Source organism: Bombus fervidus, chromosome 7, assembly GCF_041682495.2.
Source record: "Bombus fervidus isolate BK054 chromosome 7, iyBomFerv1, whole genome shotgun sequence".
NCBI lineage: Eukaryota > Metazoa > Arthropoda > Insecta > Hymenoptera > Apidae > Bombus > Bombus fervidus.
In genome coordinates this window covers 4,778,761-4,801,390 of record NC_091523.1, presented here as the reverse complement: position 1 = coordinate 4,801,390, position 22,630 = coordinate 4,778,761, and the positions used below count along the sequence as shown (strand labels likewise).

Here is a 22,630-nt window from a genome sequence, read left to right as displayed (position 1 = left end):
GAATGGGAGAATAATACTGTATAACACAGTGATGTACAAATCGTTGGTATATTGCATACGAAACTGATATATATTACAGTTTTTCTTCCTAATAAAAGTAAGAATAGTAAGAATATTCTATATATTTATGAAAAATTTATTTTATTAAAAAGGAATTTAAATTATTTTAAAAAATAGATGGTTTATTTCTAACGAGACACATTTTTGTATGTATATTTACTATGCTATGTATATTTTTTCTGTTAACAACTATGCTTCTTTGTGCGAATCTGTATTCGAAAAGCTTAAACATCGCATTTACATAATTTCAAAGAAACGTAACTCGATCGTGAAAAAAAACAACGATAACAAATCGATCCGCAGATGGTTTATATGACACATGAGTTTGTAACTTGAGAGTATCGGCAGAATAAATGTTAGGATGTTAAAGAGTGTGGCAAACTGAAGTTTCGAGTTTTCGAGCGTTACTGTTATTCGAGACAATTGACGATCGAAGACGAGAATCGCTCGTTTGTCGCTTTTTTTGATATTTCCGAGCTGGTAGCTGTACGAGACTCATCGTAGTGTATATTGTATAAAACATAAGACACGTATGTAGTTAACGAAGTGTTATGTATAATCCAACTCTACAATTTTCTTACCTACGCAAGAATACAGGATGAGCCTATGGTAGGAACTGCATAGAATGCTTTTTGTCGAGCTCAAGGCCTCGGCGAGATGTGAATGAATCTAAAACCTGTTCCCCTCTGCTTCTTCTTACGTGTATTCCACCTTCTTTTAGAGAAGTCAGGCACAGGCAATAAGCTCGTTGAAAGCTGCCTTAGAACCGGGTTGAATCGAGTTTGTTACACGGACTGAAATATAATCTACTTCGCGTGTATTGTCCACCGTGTAATCCTTTTTCTTCTGTCGAAGCTTCCTTTCGATACTACCTACTCGTGAAATGTTGACCGAATCGATGATTCGTGTTACTCGACGATCCCTCGAGTATCTTGTGGACTCTTGGGTTGAAAATGGGCGTAAAATTTTGTTTATATGTTGCGAAACTATAGCTCGTGCATTGTCCAAGAAACTCTCCACACGAAGGAGAAATCATAATAATAACAGATTCCAAACTGCTTTCAATACTTTCCCCAAGTAATTATAGTGATATGGCTGTTATCATTCGTACCGAAAGCGACAACCTATTTGTTCCATTGTGCTGTTTATAGCAAAAGATATTTAAAGTAGAAATAATTACAACTGAAATTAAACCTTTGTCATACTCTAATTATAAGCAAAATCTCTGCAATAACTGCGACATCGTAATAAAAGCTGAGCCACTAAAAAGTCCACCCGAGAGTGAAAGAAGATAGCAGTGTTTGATAAGATCGAAACGATTCTAGCGCGAAAAAGGAAAAAGAAAAAGAAAAACGGATAGTGCGAATGGTTTACATACACTTTACACCACCCCTGTTTCCATCGAGTAAAATGCTATTCGCAAATGCCTACTACGGACTACGGACCCTCTCAATTCCATGTCTTTACACTCCCCACTCCAGAGCCCACGTGCATCGGTGCGTAGGCAACCCTGGCGTTTCTCGGTGCTGTCGCTCCACTCGCCAGTTTCGACAGAGTCGTGCCGGTGATCGCTTCTACCGATTGATTCGTCAATTGGATACATCAGGAATACGTAGTTCGATATCGCGTAAATCGGCGTCGAAATACCAATCTTCGATCGAGTTCGGATCTCGAAAGTTTCCTTGCTTTTTTGTGAAGTTAACAAAGTTTATTTAATCAGTGCTTCACGATATACTCGTGATTCTTGGTTTCGTGTCTTCTTATTATGCATTTCATTTGAGGAGCGTCTTCTAGTCAGAGGTGAGTTTCTCTTATATTTTCTCATACCTTTCCTAGGATGTTTCGTAAATCGTTTAATTCTGATAACTAAGTTTCATTTCAAAAACGTTTGATGTTGAACGAAGATTGACATTTGTCGATGGGTTATTTATTTTCTCATTCGTGCGTTATTATAGGATACAGCGCCGATGTGTTGATCTGTTGTAAGATATAATTAGAGAAACGTTTCTTTCTTATTTTTCTTATGTGCTTGTCGGGACTTTTGACTTGGAATTTGTTCGAAGTGCTACTTTGTTGCCGCAACGCCATGTTTTGGGCCATTTACAAACGACTTGGCTCGCGTTCAGAGCAGTTTGTATCGATGTTTACACGAACAGTTCTAAAGTTCGACATTAATTAATGCCTGGCTGGAATTTTAGTCCTCTCGTCTTGTTCGAATATCTCACGTTAAATTAAGAAACTTTTATCTTTGTGGTTAATAGCATCATAAGGTTCTTGTTTCTGTGTGCGAAGAGAGAGCTTTCACAGAGACGCGTTCTAAATATGGATTCTTGTTTAAAGATTTATGTAGCAGATTTTCAAGAAGTAATATTCCTAGTTTTGTTCTGTGTTTCGTTTCTAAGAGCTTCGCCTAGTAACCGAAGTTTCTTTGTTAATTCACGGCCAATTAACAAATCACTCGCGAAATGTCTCGCGATTCTCTTTATTTTTTATAATTCCGACGTACCGAATTTTTTGTCCTTCGAACATATAATAGATATATCGCTGTATAAAAACGCGTCATTTTAATCCAAGAACGATTTCCTTTTATTGGAATTTCAGTTTCGACCAGAAATGGAAATTCTCCGCTTTGCGAATTGTTTACATGAAACTGAATGTCGAGAGACGGTTGGCCTTGAAGACTACAAAATAAAATTTCGAGTTTATTAGCTGATTTACCGCGTATAATTAGCATGTTAGGTCCCTATAAATCGAATAGAGAAGTAGGCAAGTGAGTTGAGTCTACATTCTATGAAAGTGTAGCAACGATGATCTCTAACTCTTCTTCTGGAAAAAAGTACAAATGCTTTTCTGCGTTTCTGCGTTTCATTGGTAGGTGTTTAAGGGCATCGTTAATTTGGCAATTATCTATGTACATCCTAATATATGGTACAAACTATAGAAGATGCATTTAATACATCCGCATTAATTATAACCATAGTAACCGACGATAAATCATAGGCGAATTCTTTTCCGTGAAATGAATTCATGGATTCGCGAAATTGGAAACGAACTTAAATTATTTGTCACTCGTTATGAAAGGTATTCTTATAAATTATCTCGCCGATAATGCTAGTAGCCACTATTTAATCATTTGCAAATCTTTTCACTAGAGAATTGAAATGTAATCTAATTTCGGAAGGATAAATTTTCGAATAGTTAATTTAAATATTTTAGTAACTAAAGCGATTGAAAAATTTAACGTTAACATTTTTCTGTTTTATTTTTTTTCTTAATATTACATGTAGCTAATTCCAAGCAATGAAAATTAACCTTCGAAAGCAGAAACATTTCAACATACATGGATTATTATTACGACGAAAGAAAGATTAGAGAATTTTTACATGATTCTACTATCTTAAAAGAGGTATAGCGGCTATTGTATATACATATACAAAACTATTTTGCCAAAACAATAGAACAAAACAGTAGAATTGTAGTAAACCATAATACTGTTGACACCATATACATTGGTTATACATGCTTTGGTAAATATTTTTCAACGTTGCACCGAGCAACCGTTGAATCACATTGTGTTCCAAAGCACGATGCTACTTGAATCGATAGAATCAGTTACGAATCCGTTTACCTTGTGGTCGCGTATTTCGCAAAAAATATTTTACTTCGATATTTATATAGTCTAAACAGATTTTCCGAAGAAAAAAATATTTCTTTCTAACAGGTATGATAAAAACAGGCGGTATAAAGTATATCGCGATTATGGTATTATGTAATACCATTGTCGTCTTACACAATGAAAAACAGGGATTTTTGTATACCGGTTGACAGTAACGTTCTTGATTTTTTGGAACGATAGATTATCGTCTAAATCGATTGGATTCAAACGTTAAGCCGGTAAGTCGCTTGCAGCTTATACGATGAACAATGAACGGCAATTTGTATATAGAAAAATGACGAATGAACGTATAATGGACGGTCTTACAGTTAGACGTAGGGACAGGGAGATTGTTTCTTATGTTGGAAGCGCAAGACGACACTACGTTGGAGAAAATTGTATTGTACGACTGCTGATCCTTATTGTTAGGTTGCCAACTCGGATATCAAACGATATACGTTCCCTTTGTATGGGCGTTAATGACGGTCGCGACCCCTTGTTTCATCGTCTTCTTACAATTAGACCCAGCTCAGCGAGTAGCAATCGCGTTCTCCTTTCCATATCTGATTTTTATTGCTCTTTCAGCTGCTTGTCATATTTATTCTGTTTAGTGTGCTCTGCGTTAACGAGCTTCGACTGGATCGAGGAATAGCTTTCCCGATGTTAAAGGTTGGGATCTTATAGTTGGTTGAATCATAATTTATGACGATCCAGTAACATTCCTAAACTATTTCCTAAATAGCATGTCTCGAATGTAAAGAATAGTATATTCTTTCCTTTCATGTAAAGAAATAGTATTTCTTTCGGAATGTTTCTAAATATAAATATGTCTTGATTAAACTCTTGTTCGACTTGTACCCTTCAACACGAGTAATTTGATTTTTTCTGTAAGACCGTGTAAAAAGACCTAAGTAATTTCGGGTCTATGGAGGCCCGAAAGACTTCGAAGAGATAATTACTGACGCTGGCTCGCTATGCATATAACAAAGACGATTTGGGTGTCCTTTGAAATAAAGCGAGCATCAATGTCGGCCATATTGATGCAGGTTATTCTATATCGGCGTCAAAGGGGAGAAAGAACGAACGGTGATTTCGCCAGGCAACCTGAACTCACCTGGGTAGATTTGTCGATCGATGACGTCATCCTCGACGACTCGACGAAACAGCCACTCCTGTATGTACCTACCTGCGGCCGTGTACGCGTGTTCAATGCTTGTGAATAAAAAAGGATGAAGCGGACGGCAAAGAAGAGGCACGGCGAAGCTAGCCAATCGGGCAACGAACTCTCTGCTAGCTGATACACCTCTTTCTCTTCATCCTCTCTCACTCTTGTTCTCTCTACAGCCTTGTCTCTTTCTCTTTGTCCTGCTTTCGCTTCGTCGTGACTCCTTCTCGATTCTGCGACTGTTCGCTTCACTCGTTCTTCCTCTCTTTCCATTTCGTCTCGACTCCCTTGTTCGACCTTCTTTGTCCCGATCTAATCTCGTGATCTCCATCTGACCTTCCTCTGGCGGAACCATGAACGTGTGTCATCCGGGCCCTAGATAACAGGGAGCAAATGAGAAGTTATCGCAGGTGCTCCTAGCGTTAATAAAAGGGTAGGGCTGCCACACAGCTGGTCTAGGTGTGGTCACGTTTGGTAATGGATCAGGATGGATTTATCCAGATTAAAACGGGGGAGGGGGGGGGGGTTTCTAATTGCACGACACTCGTGAAGTGTTCATCGGAGATACTTTACGGTTTTCCAGACGGTGTTGGAAATAGATAGGTACTGTATAGTGATATCGATTGAAGTGGGGCCTGTTCGTTGATTCAAATGATATAGAAATTATTAGATCGTTATACGTGAAATTCTCGATTAAATTTTCTACATTTATAGATTTATCCAAAACGGATGCAACCCGTAACCAATAAGATGTACCGTAAACTGCCAATCAGAATATTTCTCTTGTACGAACGTGCTAATCCAATTTTAATAATCGTACAATTGTTATTTCCACGTGTTAAGTATGAACATCTCTGACGAAAGGATTAATGTTATGATACATTAAGTTCATCAAAAACTGAAAGATGCGTTAGAAAGTCGCAGAAATTATGAATAACGTTAGCAGTTAGACAATATCGGACGGAATTAAGCGGAATAAAGAGACTTATAATTATGCGAAGCATCATGGGAGATGCATTTCAAAAATATTTGAGAAACCAGAACCTCCTTTAAGTTTCTTCAGATGCTGTAATACATGTTCTTTATCCGTTGAATCTCGGTCGTCTTTCTTGTATAATTAACGACTAAACTGATTGTGCAGTTCTATGAACGTTATAATGCGGGCCAACATTCTAATTATGCGGCTTTTGCAAGTAAACACTGGTGATTTTGTTTCTCCAACGTGGGCATTATCGTTGTTACGTCGTTACTATTTTTTCCATGCGATTCGCTATACTGCCGTTATTAGTCTCAGACGTTATTTTACATGAATATTTGGAAAAATTAGAGAGTGATGCATTTTCATTGTCCGCTGCGTGTTTGTCCTTGTAGTACTACTTTAATTATTTTTTCATATTTCTTCCAGTATTTGTATTTTCATTGCCGTTCCTAAGTCCCGCGAGACGGAAATTTAAATGCTCGGTTTAAAAAAAGCTTGTCAAATTGTCAAAAAAAAAAAAAAAAAACTAATCTCTAATTGAATCAGTTATTGAAGTCTATAACGTGTATGTCGTGGCAACGGCAAACGAAAACCAGAATAAACGCTAAATTCGTTAAAAGGGGCTTCCTGGAACGCGCGATTTTTTACTATTCTTTACGAGTTTAAGCAGATTTTCCGGTAATACTAGCGAAACATTGTAATACAAAAACCATGTGAACCAAGTGTTATATTATTTTATCGACTGACTGGCAGAATATAAATTATATTCTTATCATACCAAATTTTTCATTATACTTGAGAATTCTTGATTGACAAATTTCTAGTCATACAGCGTTCTAAACGCCCTACATCCAGTTATGCTAATAATAGGTAATAATCGCTGTTCAAATTTGAGGTATCACTATTCATCTAGCGAAATTAGTGGCGCATATCGTACGATTCGTCGTAAATTCCACGACGAGAGCGGAATTACGATATCCATTCGATCTAATGGATCGATCTATTAAAGAAGTACCACCGTGCCATTTTACATGAAAGCAACGTACCTGAACGGCACGCTGATCGTTTCTCTCCGCCAGCATATTTAATGCGTTTTCTTAATTACACATACACAAAGCGATCATTAGCGCGAAACGGTATAATTATGGGACGACCCTAGGCTAAACTTTATTCCGTAAAGATAGGTAATTGCGTCTATAGCACGTGTCATGCTTATGAGTTGTTTCTCTGCAAATAAAATTATCCGTACGCGTATTGTAACTTTCCTTTCGCAGCCACTTGCCACGGTCTGAATAAACGTTACGAGAAGATACATTGCGCGAGAATTAAGTGAATTAAAATCGTAGAACGTACGTAGCATTGTTACATAATAATTGAATTTGTTGTTTAATGATAGTGTAACGATATAATGACGATATTAACGTACGTTATACCGGTACAAACGCGTTCACAGTATTTGCACTTGTTACGCTAATACGTAATAGCTCGTTTGGTTAATTGCGTAAATATGTTATTCCTTTAGGGAAATGTACAGTGCATGGTTAGCAGTTGAGAACTCGCTTCGTTAAAAGCTGAGCACAATGGGACAATGGAAGCTAGGTTAATGATTTCACGTAGGATGTAATTAGTGCGTGGTACTATAGTGACGATGCGTAAATGTAAGGTGGCTTCCGTCGTTTATTAAAAATTCTAATCGTGATCAATGGATAGAATTAAATGTCAGAGGCAACCATTTTGTTTGTAAATGCATATATCACTGGCGGCTGCATTATCTTGCCGTTTGATATTTCTTATCGGAATAAGATCTCGACGAAAACGTGACCAGACAAGAGAGAGAAAGAGGTAGGGGGTGGGGACAGAGGGGAGTCTATCGTAGCAGTAATGGTTTAAGTGTAAAAACGGTAACTACGAGGCAAATTCTGACGATGAGTCACCAAAGTTTTATGGAAACACGAGTGCAACGTGCCTGACCGAATAATAGAAGTTATTTCCATAGACAATCGACATAATTGCAAAAACGCTGGAAGCTCTTGAAAAAGATCTTCAGCCAAGGGCTACCTGACCTCGTATATACCTGCCCCTATGGGAACCTGTCCCTTGGAGCCCATGGTTAGGGTTTCAAGTGTGTTATGGAACAGATGTCGATTATCCTCTCTCTTTGTCGTTCTTGTGCACACCTCGTGTACGTTGCCTACGATTCTCCCACGCTGAACGTATTGTCCCATCCGTTTTCCCTTTCTTCTTTTTCTTTCTTCTTTTCATTATGTTCTTTCTCCATCGAGCGTTTGCATCGAATCCATTCAGCGTACATGCTGCCGTTAGATTTGATTTTCAACGAACTGCATTCAGAATGGTCTGTGCGATGATTGAGAATTGTTGTCTGTAAATTCGTGTACCAATAAGTGACGTTTAATTGTCACGTGTAATGGTACCGCCATGCACGATTTCTAATCCCTGTCTCGATAAAATTGACATTTTTTATTTTACGAGATTGAATTTACTTTATTCGTAGTTTAAATCATGGAGTTTTTATTGTTTTTCCGTCTTTCTCTCTTCGTTCTATCACTTAACGCTTCTACGATATGTTTCTCGCAAATTCAATCATCGATTAATTCGAAGAACTACATAATTCGCAGCTCCGATCAGTTCCTGGCGAGGACTTCCGGTTTCGTGGGGGCTCAAGACGAGCTCGTGCAACCCGGCACCACCAACATACTCAACAATGAATCGCCAGGTAACGATCTTGCCGCTACGTAATATTTTACATGCATACCTACAAGTTCACACCAGCCGTGTTAATTCTCGTAAGCCGAGCACGTCTCATCTACAATTTCCGCGATTCTCCCACGTTGGAACGAACATTGTTCGTTTTTCGAGTTCTCGGGACAAGGCGAACGCGAAACAACCACATCCTGGTTCGTGAGTTTACATAAATCCATCGCGTTTCGCTTATCCTGAAAACTCTTAGATCTCTTTGATCTCTCTTCTCTTTTTCGCTTTTGCAGTTTCTCTCTCGGTCTTCTTCTCTAGACTTTGTATTCGATATCTCCGTCCAACCCGCTCTCCTCTTGGACGTGTTCGTACACAACGAAAGAAAGTACCAGCCGGTTCTTCCACATAAAAACATCCATCCCGTTATCAGAGAATTCGAGTAGAGGACAAGGAGACAAATTTTCATTGCGGTAAACGCGCCGCTATCTATCTTGATTTGTTCCAATGGTCAATGGTGTAGCGCTCTGTCCGTCTTGCTACTGTCATGTTCCTCCATCCCTGCCCAATACCTCTTCTTCGTTTAAAATTTGTATGGATTTTGCAAATAAACATTATTCTATATAGAAGTGGTGTACCGTCCACTCGGTGTCTGAATCTTTGCCTTGTTCTTTCGTATAGCAACCAGTGAAAACATGATTTCATGTTCAAGATTTGTATTAGATGTATGACAGGAGTTGTATAAGAAATCTAACAATCAAGTAAAATGTGTTCTGATACGAATGTGATATATGTACATGGCTTTTCGTATGTTTTTTGTATGGTCAGGAATGGAAATTTATTAACTTTATGGAGTCGAATTTTGTATATGAAATAATTTGCAGATAAGATTGCTTTTATTAGAGATTGTTTATTAATAGATAAGTCGTCAAGCTATAAACATTTAGAAAAAATATTTCAACTACTTCTATTTTCCATCAAATGTACCTTCTCGATTAATACTACCGTCTCATGGAAATACTCGATCTTTTTCCTCGTATTCTCTGTAAATATCTCGACGAGATAACCGTCGCAGTAAGTTAAAAGTTAAACGCAAGGACAGCCTGTGTCTTGTAGATTATGACACGATTCTCATCGGGGCGAATGATCGCATTAGATTTGGTTCGTTTAAGACGGAATGTAGGCCTGTTGATGAAAATTCCCAGCGATCGAGAATGTTGACTTGTTTGGTACACATTTACGTTGCTTTAAAAAAAAGACACCACGTCGCGTCGCGTTCCTGGAACACGTTTGCCAGCGTTCATTCAACGCCTCGTACTTCGCATGGAATGGACTAAAGTAAAAAGTTGTAATTATCACTGACTACTCTGAACGATTGCACAAACATTCTGTTGCCATCGTGCTGGCTACTAACGAGGTACGTCCACCGGGTGTTCGATTTCTGTGAAACTTGGCATGCCTCTTAAATAAGAGGAATATAAGAAACGCGTACTTATACGAGTTCTTCTTCAGCAACTACTGCGATTGAATACAGGAGAAGTGGAATATGTAGTAGTTTGAAGTCTTGTATTTCTACCATTGCTTAAAATTTATCGAAGGTAGCGTTGCTTGGATTAATTGGTATGCAAAAATATGCACTGTATATGGAAAGTGAGGTTGAATATCTTGGAATATTTCCGATATCTAGGAATTTCTAAGCGAGATTCTCTGTATGGAAGCGATCGAAGAAACTATAATGTCAAAGCGATCCGAAATAAAAATATCTTATTGTTAAACACAGAAGGTGTTTGTTAAACCTCATTATTTCAATTTTATCATATTTCATATTCGGTTAGCTATATCGATTGTATCGATCTAAAAACATCCCACGATAACCCATATTTATTGAGCGTTAGATCCTCGTGAACATTCCAATCCGACATTCGAAAACATTTTCGTCCGTCGATTAAATTAAAAACGAAGAACGTAGTTTCCAATTTGGTACGATCCTTGGATCGGCAAATCCGCTTTCTACGCGAGTCGATTCGCTGTGGGCTATGGCAGTTCTTTCGAAAAAAAGACCAGTCGAGGACAAGCGGTCGATGTTCGAAATCATGAATCTGTGTCAGACGACGAGCGTGTTCGAGGACGCTCGAAATCCCATAGTTTTACTTTCTACGGTCCAAGTAAACGAAAAAATAGTGAACAGATAAAAGATTAAAATTAAGAAAGAAAGACGACGACGACCGAAATATCGTGGCACCGATTTCGTTCGGCTGGTTGTCTCATGGATAACGACGAATCATCGAATCGAATATCGATTTATCCTTTAGTTTATATATGGTGGATATAGTAACCGTGTGTTAACATCGGATGGTATATCGAGCAATAAAATGGAACCGGTTCTTCGAATTCGCAAAAGGAAAGATGCGTTTTCTGGACTCGTCATCGTCCTCGCAAAGACGCTCGTTTTTGCGGCAAATATAGAAGAGAGAACCGCTGAATTATGGTTATGTCAGAATTACAAAGAATTAGAAATTAAACTAGGATTATGTTATGAATTATGAATTATGTATCGCACAGCGAGAAACGTTTAGGTATCGTGTCGAAAAAATGAATTTTGGTAAATGATATTGAAGTTTACGAGAGTTGTTAACGAATTGAAGCTGTATGGGGAAAGTGATGGGGAAAAGGAGTATCGAGTGAAAGTTGCCGTAAAAATGTTGAAACGTTGCTCCCTAATGATGCGAAACATAATTTTTGGAAACTTTTACTTGGCTAAAGTTTACTTGAAAGCTTAGTACTTTGACTTGGAATAATTTCCTCGAGTCCTATTGCAAACGATGATTATATTTTAAAACAAAATAGACAATGGGCTCTAACGAAGGACGGCAGCCGTATTTTAAACCAAGTTATGCTTGTTCATCATCAATTGCAGCGACCATTCATGTTCTCACGTATTCCAAGCTGTGAAAGTCAATCAGATGACGGAGCTATTTTCGTCTTACCTTCGGCAAATAATGGTTTACATACTTTCAATTTCTTCCATACTGTAATACTTGACAATAAGAAATTTTTGAAATCTTGAATTCAAATAACCTTAACCAAAAGACCAAACCTTATTAACTTTGCTCTTGCCTCTCTTTGATAAAAAAGAAGACATTATTGAAGTTATTCGATATTTCCAAAGTTTCACTTATTACGTGGAAAGTACGATAATACGTAGTCTGCAAAATAGAATAGTCGTCAACGGTAAGAAACGAATCAGTGGCTGGCGGCTAGTAATGGGACATCTTAGGACTGGACTGTACGTTTCGCGAATAAACGACTATCGCGATCTTCTCGCGCGATTTTTTCTCTGGGCGCCTGTCGAAGATCAGAGACCCAATCACCCACATTTTACGGTCAACTTACTTTCGCTGGTTTTAATAGCGCAGCTCCACAGCAGCATGCAAATGCATGCATGCAGCCATACGCACGCTGCTTTTAACCTCTTGCACCTCTGTTTGTAGCCAAAGGATGCAAGGCTAACCACGTATCCAAATGGGTGTAACGCGTAAAAATATTGCCGCTAACACACCGTTCGATGAGTTTTCGCGTTTGACCCCTGCTCCATCCATAATACACCAATGACTTTCGTCGACGAACACAAATTTATAGACGAACTTGAGAATAATTCTATTTGTTTGCGCGTACATCTTTAATTTTATAACATCGATGTATCACTATTACGTTTTTAGTTACAAAAATTCCTTATAAAATTACGATGTTTCATGAAATTTCCCAAAGATATGCTTACGATGTTACTCGTTCTCGTTTCAAACACGCAATTCGATTAAAACCGACATTTGAGTAATTCGCTATAAAGTAGCAAATTAAATCGTAATCGTTAATTTTACCGGATCGTCTCAACGTCTCGTTAGTTAATAACTATCTGGAGACTCGGGCTGGAACACGGGACTTGTGCAATCGTGCCATACGCCGTATTTCATATTTTACAGCGTATAGCTAGCCTGTGTAGACACGCAGCCATAGCGTTCTACTCCAGGCAGATTTTTCGCACGGGCTGCCAGCGTGTACGTACGCACGCGGCTGCTTCGAAGGCATGTCCAAAGCACGTCTAAACGTCGACTGGAATAAGGTCCGGTATGCACCCGGCCGTAACTGTAATGCATCTCGCGTCACCTATGATCTCGCACCGTTATGTTACCTTGAAATAGGTGAGTAGCCAGTTGGTGGCTGTGGCTTGGCCCGTAAACCCGATCTGCAAATTCGAACCGCAAACTTCGCTCACTGTTTGATAAACGACAGATATTCGTTCTTGAATGCTCACATATACGTTCCGTGGGAAGCGGAAAAAAGCTAGAACAGGCGGAAAAAACGAGAGCGTGGAAGAGAGACGAACGCGCGACGGGAAGCTGGCTCGACAGGAAGCGGCCGTTTCCGGTGTTCGGGACGACATCCTGATGATGAATCTATTTCCGAAGGAGAAACAGGCGGGGGCGAGACTCGTGACTGACTGGTGGGGGTGTGGAATCGAGTTTTCGGTGCACGATCGTATGAATGAAAAGTCGAGTCGAGGAAGAAGCCAATCAAGCTGGTGCATCGTGTCTGGCTTCGTTCTGCCTCGCTGGCTTTTCTCAAAACTGCGCGTGGGTGCCGCTTTTCTTTCTTCGTAACTCGACGAGATTTAATCGGTGGCTCTGGCTAGTCGCGTTACGTGTTGCTGCTGTGTTTCCATGAAATCGTGACGATCGAACGGGTTTATGAGAACGATCGCGTTGTTCGTCGTTAGTTTGATACGCGCTGTTGTGATTTTCCGCGAGAAGTTGCACAGAGAATGGGTCGGTATTTTGATTTCGGACGCTGTAGCGCGAGAGAAGGCTGGAGAGGAGGGAGAAGGACGGAGAGACGTGGAAACAGCTTTGACGTCGCTCGTGGGATTTGGCCAAAGGGACGGATTGAAACGAAGGTGATATCTCTTGATTTGTCTAGTTGAAATGGTGTGAATTAGAAAGACGTTTGTGATGCTTTTGACATGTTACACCTAGGGAGGACTCAAACTACTAGGAATTGTTGTTTCATATAGACGTTTACGTTTACGTTTATATCATAGCATTTATAGTGTGATCATTAAAAGTTGCGCTAAATATATGAGCTATATACATATAACTACAAGCATTATCTGAATTTTTTGTGAAAATCAAGATTCGTGTTGAAACGCCCGTATCGAATGGACTGGTAGATTTGCCGCAATCAACGGCCTCCGCATTCTATGTTTTATATTATAAGTATAATGTTCGTTTCAAAAAAGGCTATTAGACGCCTTAATTCGACTCGAGGAAGCGCAAGAAGATTTATAACTCGTGGGCAAAAAATGGTAATTACCTTTGCAATCTGAAATGTCTGTCTCGACCGTAAGGTAATGATATGTTTGAAAAGCGATATATAACTCAAATATAGTCTGGCGAAAGTCAAGAGAAATTTTATTAATACTCGTTGATATTGTTTATCGTTCGATTAAAAAATGCGCTAATCTCGTCCGTATCGTGGCTCCGAGCGCTCGTACTCGCGGAGAAAGCTCGAGTTAATTTTTAATTTTGTAAAATAGGTATGGAAAGTTACAGAACACTCTGAGATATAAATTAACTAAGCGTAACGTCAGGTAGAAATGCACGGTATTCGTTGGAATTATCAACAGTTGGGACATGAACTGAATCAGACTGACTGTAAATAACCGGTAATGATAGCGTAAAAAGATTTTATTACGTTTTCACCAGCAGTTGATATAGCAGTGGTTGATATGAAAATGATAAATTCTCACTTTAAGAAAAGGTAACGCGTAATATTCGAGCAAGTACAGATCTGATTTGGTTTGCAACTATAGTTGGTCGACTCTATTTGAGGCGAATCGTTGGACGACTTCGTTAACAGACGCGATCCGTGAACGGCGATCTTTCGAAGGGCGTCGTAATTGCGACCGGATGCGTGGAACGTCTCGAACGCAGCGCGTACGTGTGCGCTTCGTCTAGGAAAAATGCGCGCCACTTCGTCGCGACATGTGCTCTATGTGATATACACTTATACGGCCGGCCGGGACACGTGGGCAACGCTACATGCGCTTTTTTCCCTGTCTCCACACCCTGTTCCCTCTTCTCCAATCCTAGAACATTGTGCCGGTGCTGCCTACATAACGGGTGATACTTATCAAATCAGAATAAATTGGCGAAAGAAATTGAGCAGCGCTTTGAAAATTTTTTCCTTGAGATTTGATCGTAAAGGATAATTTTGATTCGGAGCGTTACAAGGATATATGTATTTAACAATGAACGCCGACAAATACTAACATCGAACGCAATTCATATGGGCAATATTTTTAGACGATGTGCAAAATAAATCGAAACAGTTCACCGATCGCTTTAATGACCCATAAATTCGTAAATTGCGTTGCTTTGCACGGTGACATAAATAATACGCTTTTTCCTGTTTTATTTTTGTCAATTCACGAATCAGTGAAAATTTATGTTTAATACTTTATGCTTAATACCTCTAGCAGCCTCATAAACTACAAGAACCTCTTTAATCTCAATGTTACTAATATACATTAACGTCGCGGTTTTCAGTGGTCGTATTAATTCTCGTCGGTTATGATTAATAGAAATAATCATGGTAAAGTATCTTCTGAGTATATCGTGGTACGTGGTTTAAATGTATATTGGTAATATCCTTAATATTCAATACTGACCTTTCACTACGGACTAAGCGTGGGTTCTTGATTAATTGCGTATAGAATATTTCTATCGAGCCTGATATTTTGTTGAATACTCCATTTCGTATCCAGATATACAAGTTCCGATCGAATAACATGTAAAAGCCGGCACGACGCGATTCCTTGTGGAAAAATAAAAAAAGAATACAGAATCAAACTTTTTCTTTTCTCGGCAGAGTTTTCCAGAAAACCGAAATTGAAAATTTATCAACTATGCTTGAACGTGGCTAATTCTGGACAAGGTGGCAGTATGAAAATAAATAAAATAAGAAAATGTAGAATAACATCTTTCCGTTTAAGAAAATTCATTTCCAAAGAAATAGAAATTTTATTTTCAAGAAAATAAAGTTTGAACGTGTTTAGTTAAGAATCGGGATAGTACACGTGTATGATAAATTTTTAATTATCTAATTTTTTTTCGGAAGCAAAGCGTTTTATGAAAAAATTGCATTCTACGTTCGACTTACTTTCATACATATAATGATCTCTTGACGATTTAGGTAATCGACTAGTCGATGTGTAAGTAATCCCGTCCAGTTTAGAATTAACCATGTTCAAGTATACTTGATAAATCTTCAAACTCGATTTCCTGGAAAACTAAGCCGAGAATGAAAAAGTTTGATTCTATATCCTTTTTATTTTTCCACGATGATTCGCGTCGTGCCGGCTTTTACATGTTTGTTTTTGACTAATTTTATATTTTCACTCTTTGGCCTGTATGATGATTGGATAAAAGCGAGGAAGTTATTTATCTCAGTAATATAGGTTTAACCGGAGCCAGTTGAGGTAATTAATCGTAAAAAAGAGAAACGCGGTCGCGATCATTGGACGCGTGGTGGAATATCGAAGGAAACGGTTCGAGATACGAGGAGAGATCGCGGCATGAAATGACGAAGGGCGTCGGTTATTATTAATCGTTGTTCGCAAGAGAGACATCGAGGAGGAAGTGGTGCATGAACGTGATCGTTGCTGGAACCTGAGAGAGGGCCGTGGGCAAAGCGATCGCTCGTTTTCGAGACGCTCGATATGGGTGGATGTAACTCGAAGCTGGGAACGGGTAACGCACTTTCGACCGCAGCCGTTAAGGTGTAAAAGCGTGGTAGTGATAAAGTTGGCGTGAGTAGGAGAGAGACTTGTCTTTCGTCCGCAAACCGATACTTAGAAGAAACGTTGTTAAACGTTCCTGGAATGCTGGGAAAATGATCGTTCGATGATCCGAACTTTTATTAAACTTTACGCGTCTCTGTGTTCATTGTGATTCGAGTGTTGGTACAATGTCTTCTTCTGTTCCTTCTTCTATATTTCTTTTTAAGCTTTCATATGAATTCTAGAGTATTAATACAAATGTATTTATATTAATACTTATTAATTAATACTTTTTATATATAATATTCATTATTTATAAAGGCACACGAAAATTACGTTTAGTTGTTAATAACTATATATCGTTTATCGATGAAAGCGCAGTAGTTGCGAGTCATGAATATCTTACAAGAGGAAACTTATTCGGTTGCAGTCAGTCGTATCTATTCGCTTATGTAATCTCGATATCACCACTCTTTTCAGGCTATCGCGATGCGTCTGTTCAAACGACAGTGTGCTGATACCAGCCCACAGCTAGTTTCGGCTACTCCATTATCTCAGGATGGAACAGCGCCTTTGACAGTGGCAGAAGAAAATTTCGGTCGAAGTAGTAAAAAATTGCACAAGGAAAACGATGGATTAGGTCGGATGTCCATGAAAGAAGACGATAGCGAATCACCGTTCTTGAAACCGTCATCGTCGGTATCTTGCGTTTCGAATCGAAAAGGTAACGACTAAATACCGTAGTAAAATTGTAGGATACGACGTAGAATAAGAATTAACGTATCGAATCTGGTTTATGTCACAGGAATTTCGACATGGGGCAGAAAAGTAGGTCGAAGGTGGGATCAGTTAAAGAGATCGGACAGCTCCGAATTGCTTTCGGTTTCAGGCCGACGGAGACGATGGAGCCCGAATCGAAAAGGCGGTGTAACAGACGAGAAAGAAAACGTAAATATGCTACCTTTGTCCATTTCATTTAACTCAATAACTAATTCGAAAATTAAGACTGATTCGGACATTGCCACTACGGCAGGTAAGTAACAAGGAATTTAATATATTGCAGTTTTTGAACACTGAAATTTAATCAAGTAGCTTAGTGAAACGATCAGTTAAGCCGATCCAAATATTTAGATTTTTTGGTCAAGTAAGCCGCAATTGGTCGCAGTCCAAATTTATATTTTTTAATGCTAGGGAGTTTGGTGATTATACTAGTTTATAGGCACAAACTGTTTTTCAATCAATCTCTCGGATATTTTTTTAAATCAGCTAAGTAGAGAACATTTTTTGGAAGGATTGAAGAAATTAAGTAAAATCATTAAATTTTGGGTTTCTATCAAATATTAAGAAGCAAATATATGTGCAATATTGTGGCAGAATATTCTTCCATCATTATAGTATTAATTATTTGATAATAGTTGTGTATTGTTTAACTGTTAGAGTTTAAAAAGTTTAATCAATATGTTTTTAATAATGTTCCTATAGTTAGATTAATAAAATCATTATAACCATATTTTCGCCCATATTCTCTTCTTTTCCCTTACTTGACTAGAAAATCTAAAAATTTGGGTCTACTCAACTAAACCCTTTTATTACATTACTGGACGTGCCTTAAACGTTTAGTAATAAGTTGCTTACTTTCTGCTGCTGCCGCAGCGGTGGAGTGTCCATGAGGATTTCTCCACGTACAAAAAAAAAAGTAAGTTGCTTACTTGTTACTTACCACTTGACTGGCCATGTCTGAACCTTTTGAGTATCTTTTTTTTAACCATGTATTGTATTATACTTGGACAAATTTTTATCACATAGTTGTATTATTGTACCTTTTACATTAAAATTTTTTAAGTAGTTGAAGAAAATATGTTATGGATAAAAATTATGTACAGAGTTATGTGTTTATTCGTATCTTCTTTCGATCTAATGCTAAATATCTGATTTGATGGAAATCGTGATTTTCAGGGTATCAGTAGTTCGCCTGAATTACCAAAGCCAAAGAGAATTTCCAGAGTGGAATCGTTACGAAATTTGTTCAAAAGCAGCGAGCGAGGTAGCGGCTTCTTGAACAGCGACGTGTCAGCTAGAAATGTGACGATACAAGAGGAGGATGTTACCTGCATCAGTCATTATCCGATGGAGAAGGCTTTGAGCGAGGGTGCCATAAAGAATGTCCCCTTTCGTAGGAGCTTGGACGATAGTCGACTAGATCGCGGAACGATACTTCACGAGAAAAAGAAGCAGCTCAGTCGCAGCATCCAGAACCTCCAGGAGCAACACCGAGTTTTAGATTATATTTTGAAGAACCAGGATATGCTTAAGACTCAAGAGGGAACGGCTTTCGCGAGAGAAACGTTGGAAAAAGTCAGAAGTACGAGTCCTAAACGAAAAACGATTCAGACTACGACGGATGATAGCAAGAGCAGTGTTTCCACGCAAACCAGAGACTTTTTCAATAACCATCTTAGCAATATTAAGAGGAATCTGTTCAACGTTCGCGCAAGTGGCAGTGATTGTGACAGGTGAGTGGATTCTTTCAAATGTTGTTCATGTTTGTTGGTTGATTCTGCAGACATTGATTATATTTAAACATACTTATTTAATCATACTAAAAAGCTACTTTTACTTTGGTACTTGGTGCGCTTAACTATGCAGTCTTACATTTCCCGAGACCACTTCTTCTAAGTTTCTTCTTTCAGTTACAGAGCCGACAATCACAGACCTTACTCGGCGACCGGCCTGGAGGAGCTGATGAGCAATCTGCGACTAGGATGTGACGAAAGTGGTTACGATTCCGACAGCACGCGAGCTGGCGCCGATTCTCCAGACATTGAGAACTCCGTTCCACCGATGTTAAAACCCCGTAGTTTCTCCATAACGTCGGACGATTACCAGGGCATCGATCTATCGTTACCAGTCAGTACACCGATAAAAAAAGACGTGACACCGGGAACGGAAGAAAATGAATCGAGTCCTTCTTGCCTCGAGAACACCGTCATTATAAACAAAAGTTTATTAAACGAATCGGTAACCACGAACATAACCGCAGTAGCTTCAGATGGAGACAGCACGGACAGTTGCGATGAGGATACTTTCGTAGGATTTACGGAATATTCTATGAACTGTACGGTCGGACAAAGAAAATCTAGCATCGTAGCATCTACGTCAGAAAGATGCGACGGTGGAACGTCGAAAGTATTTTTGAGTGGAAATTTCGAAGATAAAAGAACATCCTCGACCATACCTGTGAGCAACGAACTGTCGAAGATACCGGAGAGAAAGTTGTTCGCGAAGCCGGAACAAACACTGCAACTGTCGCAAGCGGCGAAGTTGCAGAATTTACAAAAGTCCCAGATACCGTTAAAGTCTCGGAAGCACATCGACGCCAGCGTGTTGAGTTTGTTGGATAACGCTGCATCTCCGTGCAAGGATAGTCCACCAGCGACGAAAATTTGCGCGACACTTGTCAATAGCCCTCTGCAGTACTATAGTCCAAAGAGATCACGGTCGAACATGGGGCCGGATGATCCCGAGGTTGTCCATTGTAGAAACAAAATTAAAAAATCCGAACAGATAACTAAAGTCGATCATGCAACGTCAATTCCACCAACACCAGCGAAGACCTTGGTCCGTCGAGAGCTAAAGACTATGAAATTGTTCGTGGAGAAATCTGGGAACCTTGGCATTTCCGTAGAAAGGAAGGAAGCTGTTAGACCTTTCTATGTGATTTCAAAGATGGACGTAAATGGAGTAGCAGCTAAGTCGAAGCAATTTCGAATCGGCGACGAGATCGTTCGGGTTTGTGGACGTAGACTGCGTGGGATGTCGATCCTCGAAGCTAGAAGCGCGTTAAAAACATGTTCGGGATCCGTGGAATTACAGATAGCCAGAGAACCGGCTTTCGCTTTCGGTGAAGAGCTAGGTGACACGTGGGGCGACATTCTTGTGCGCACTCGAAGCGACTCCGAAGTATGGACGCTGAAACAAGAAAAAATGAATGAAAAAATAGAAACTGATGTTTCTGATTCCATAAATGTACGACAAGAAACCCCTTCTCAGTGTAAAGTAATTGGTGCCCTGATGAAGGATGGTACGAACTTATCCGCGAATTCTATAGAACGAACGAAAAGCGAAAGTGAAGCAATTGTGAGAAAAGAACCTAGCGAAAAGATGACTGGCATGAGAAAATTTCAGGTAGTGCGAAAGCGAGCTGTCATCCCGGTTTCCTATTCGCGTAGGGCGACTAGTTTGTCCATGAATTTGTTGACCATCACCTTGGAAAAGGGTGCTCCGAAGAAATTAGGCTTTTCTATAGTAGGTGGATCTGATAGCAACAAAGGATCCATGGGTATTTTCGTGAAGGATATCATGGCTGGTGGTCAGGCGGCCGAAGAAGGAACTCTGAAAATCGGAGACGAGATTCTAGCGATCAATGGAATATCGATGGACGGATTGACGCACGCGAAAGCGTTGCAAAGCTTCAAGGCTGCCAAAGCTGGGAAAATGATTCTTCACGTGGGTCGTAGAGACCCCACGCACAAACGGTCGGATTACAAACGATAGAGAGATATGAGTGTATATAACTCTGAGTTAGTTTCGGTGCTTTGCTTCTTTAATTGACTAACTACCGCCACTGCTTTCCACTTACCTAACAAACTTTGCCTTTTGGCATTTTTAACTAATAACAAATATAATTCACCTTTAAATTTAGTACCGAATTTAAAATTAACTTCTCTGAACTTCTATTTTATATTTCGATATATTAACCAAAAACTACTTATATTACAGATATATCATTCAGTCGAAGTCGTACGATTGCCTGGATAGACTAACGGAAACTGGAGACGAATAAGAAAAATCAATCACCGACAATCATCAAAATCACATTATATCTCATTTTTTTAAATGAAATCCATTGAAGATTGAAGTATTATCTCTTCTCGTTTTTGCAAGTAAAAGGACGATGTATATATTTCATGTACGATAAAGTACGTTCTTACGATTCCTCGCCATTGTAATATAGATTAGTAATTACCACATTTTGTTTTCGACAAGTTTGATATAAACAATCGATGTATTTTCTTTTAACGAATATTTACATACCAGTAATCGATTTGTAATCAACATGGCAATTCTCTTCTCATATATTCGTTATTCTTATGCAAATGAACACATTTTTTTTAAGATGATTATTGTGATATTGGTTGACTATTACTAATTTTTGTTTTAGACTAACGAGATTCATTAATTTTTTTTATTCGATAAACGATCGATTTGTAAACGTTGTGTTTCTACTATGATAAGCTTACATTAATTATTTAAACAATCAAATTCGTTGCAATATACAGTAAGTTAAGTAGTAAAGTTAAGAGTAAGAAACGTACGCGTTGATCTTTGTTATCGGTTCGTGTCAAAATTATAGTTCGAAATTATACTCGACTTTTATAAAAAAAAGACTGGTCCATTCAAATGCGCCTTTGTTCATGATATCACAACCATAAAGATCAATGATGATTATAACTATAATTGTAACAGATCACTGTACATAGTCATATCCTGTTAGATGTAGTACGCTAACACTTCGGATCATGGCTGTTCAATTTATTTGTCAGTGTAGCGCGGATTTCACCTATGTTTTGTTTAAAAAACACATGTTTGTTTAATACGAGCTATACACATTTATTAACTGGGATGAGTACTCATCATTTACTTACTATTCAATTATGTTGTAAGCGTAGTATTTAGTTAGTTAATAATGTTAAGCTACTGACTGACATCTAGAATGTCTACCTGAGAAAAAAGCTGTGATATTCATTGTAGTCGTATTAGCTGCTATCGTACAAACTGTATTTAAAATAAATCTGGTTTTGTTGATAAATGAATGTACATAGTTAATTCGCCGTTAATTCTCTGTTCCACCTTTTGACTAATATCTACCTTTAAGTGATTTCTTTATTAAGGACGTAAAATGAATAATTAATGTAAAAGTGCCGTACAATTGTCTTCATTTTTGTATTAATTGAATACAAAAGTTCTATCTTACAATGACTGAGAAATTTATAAAGTTCGCATATATTGTAAGAAAGACTACATAGATACGTATAACATCACATCCGACTAAATTTTTGCACAAACCACCTACATATTACGAGCACAGAAAGAATAAACGCTTTTACAGTTACAAACGTAAAAACCTTATATAGTAAATTACTAGAATCTTTCATATGTATCTGGTAG

The 22,630-nt window shown here is 38.6% G+C and overlaps 1 protein-coding gene across 3 annotated transcripts; it reads left to right on the top strand.

Annotated features, from left to right (window-relative positions):
- Positions 1-1,592: 1,592 nt before the first annotated feature.
- On the top strand, positions 1,593-22,271 carry LOC139988963 (uncharacterized). Of its 3 annotated transcripts, none has more exons than XM_072006785.1 (6): positions 1,593-1,860; positions 16,883-17,126; positions 17,208-17,350; positions 18,359-18,915; positions 19,093-20,937; positions 21,182-22,271. In XM_072006785.1, the coding sequence occupies exons 2-6, from the start codon at positions 16,892-16,894 to the stop codon at positions 21,243-21,245; spliced, it is 2,844 nt and encodes a 947-aa protein (XP_071862886.1). In that variant the 5' UTR covers positions 1,593-1,860; positions 16,883-16,891; the 3' UTR covers positions 21,246-22,271. The 3 variants fall into 3 exon arrangements, with proteins under 3 accessions (XP_071862886.1, XP_071862885.1, XP_071862884.1); XM_072006784.1 differs by lacking the exon at positions 1,593-1,860 and adding an exon at positions 12,883-13,519 and having other exon boundaries at positions 19,099-20,937; XM_072006783.1 differs by lacking the exon at positions 1,593-1,860 and adding an exon at positions 12,884-13,519.
- Positions 22,272-22,630: the final 359 nt, after the last annotated feature.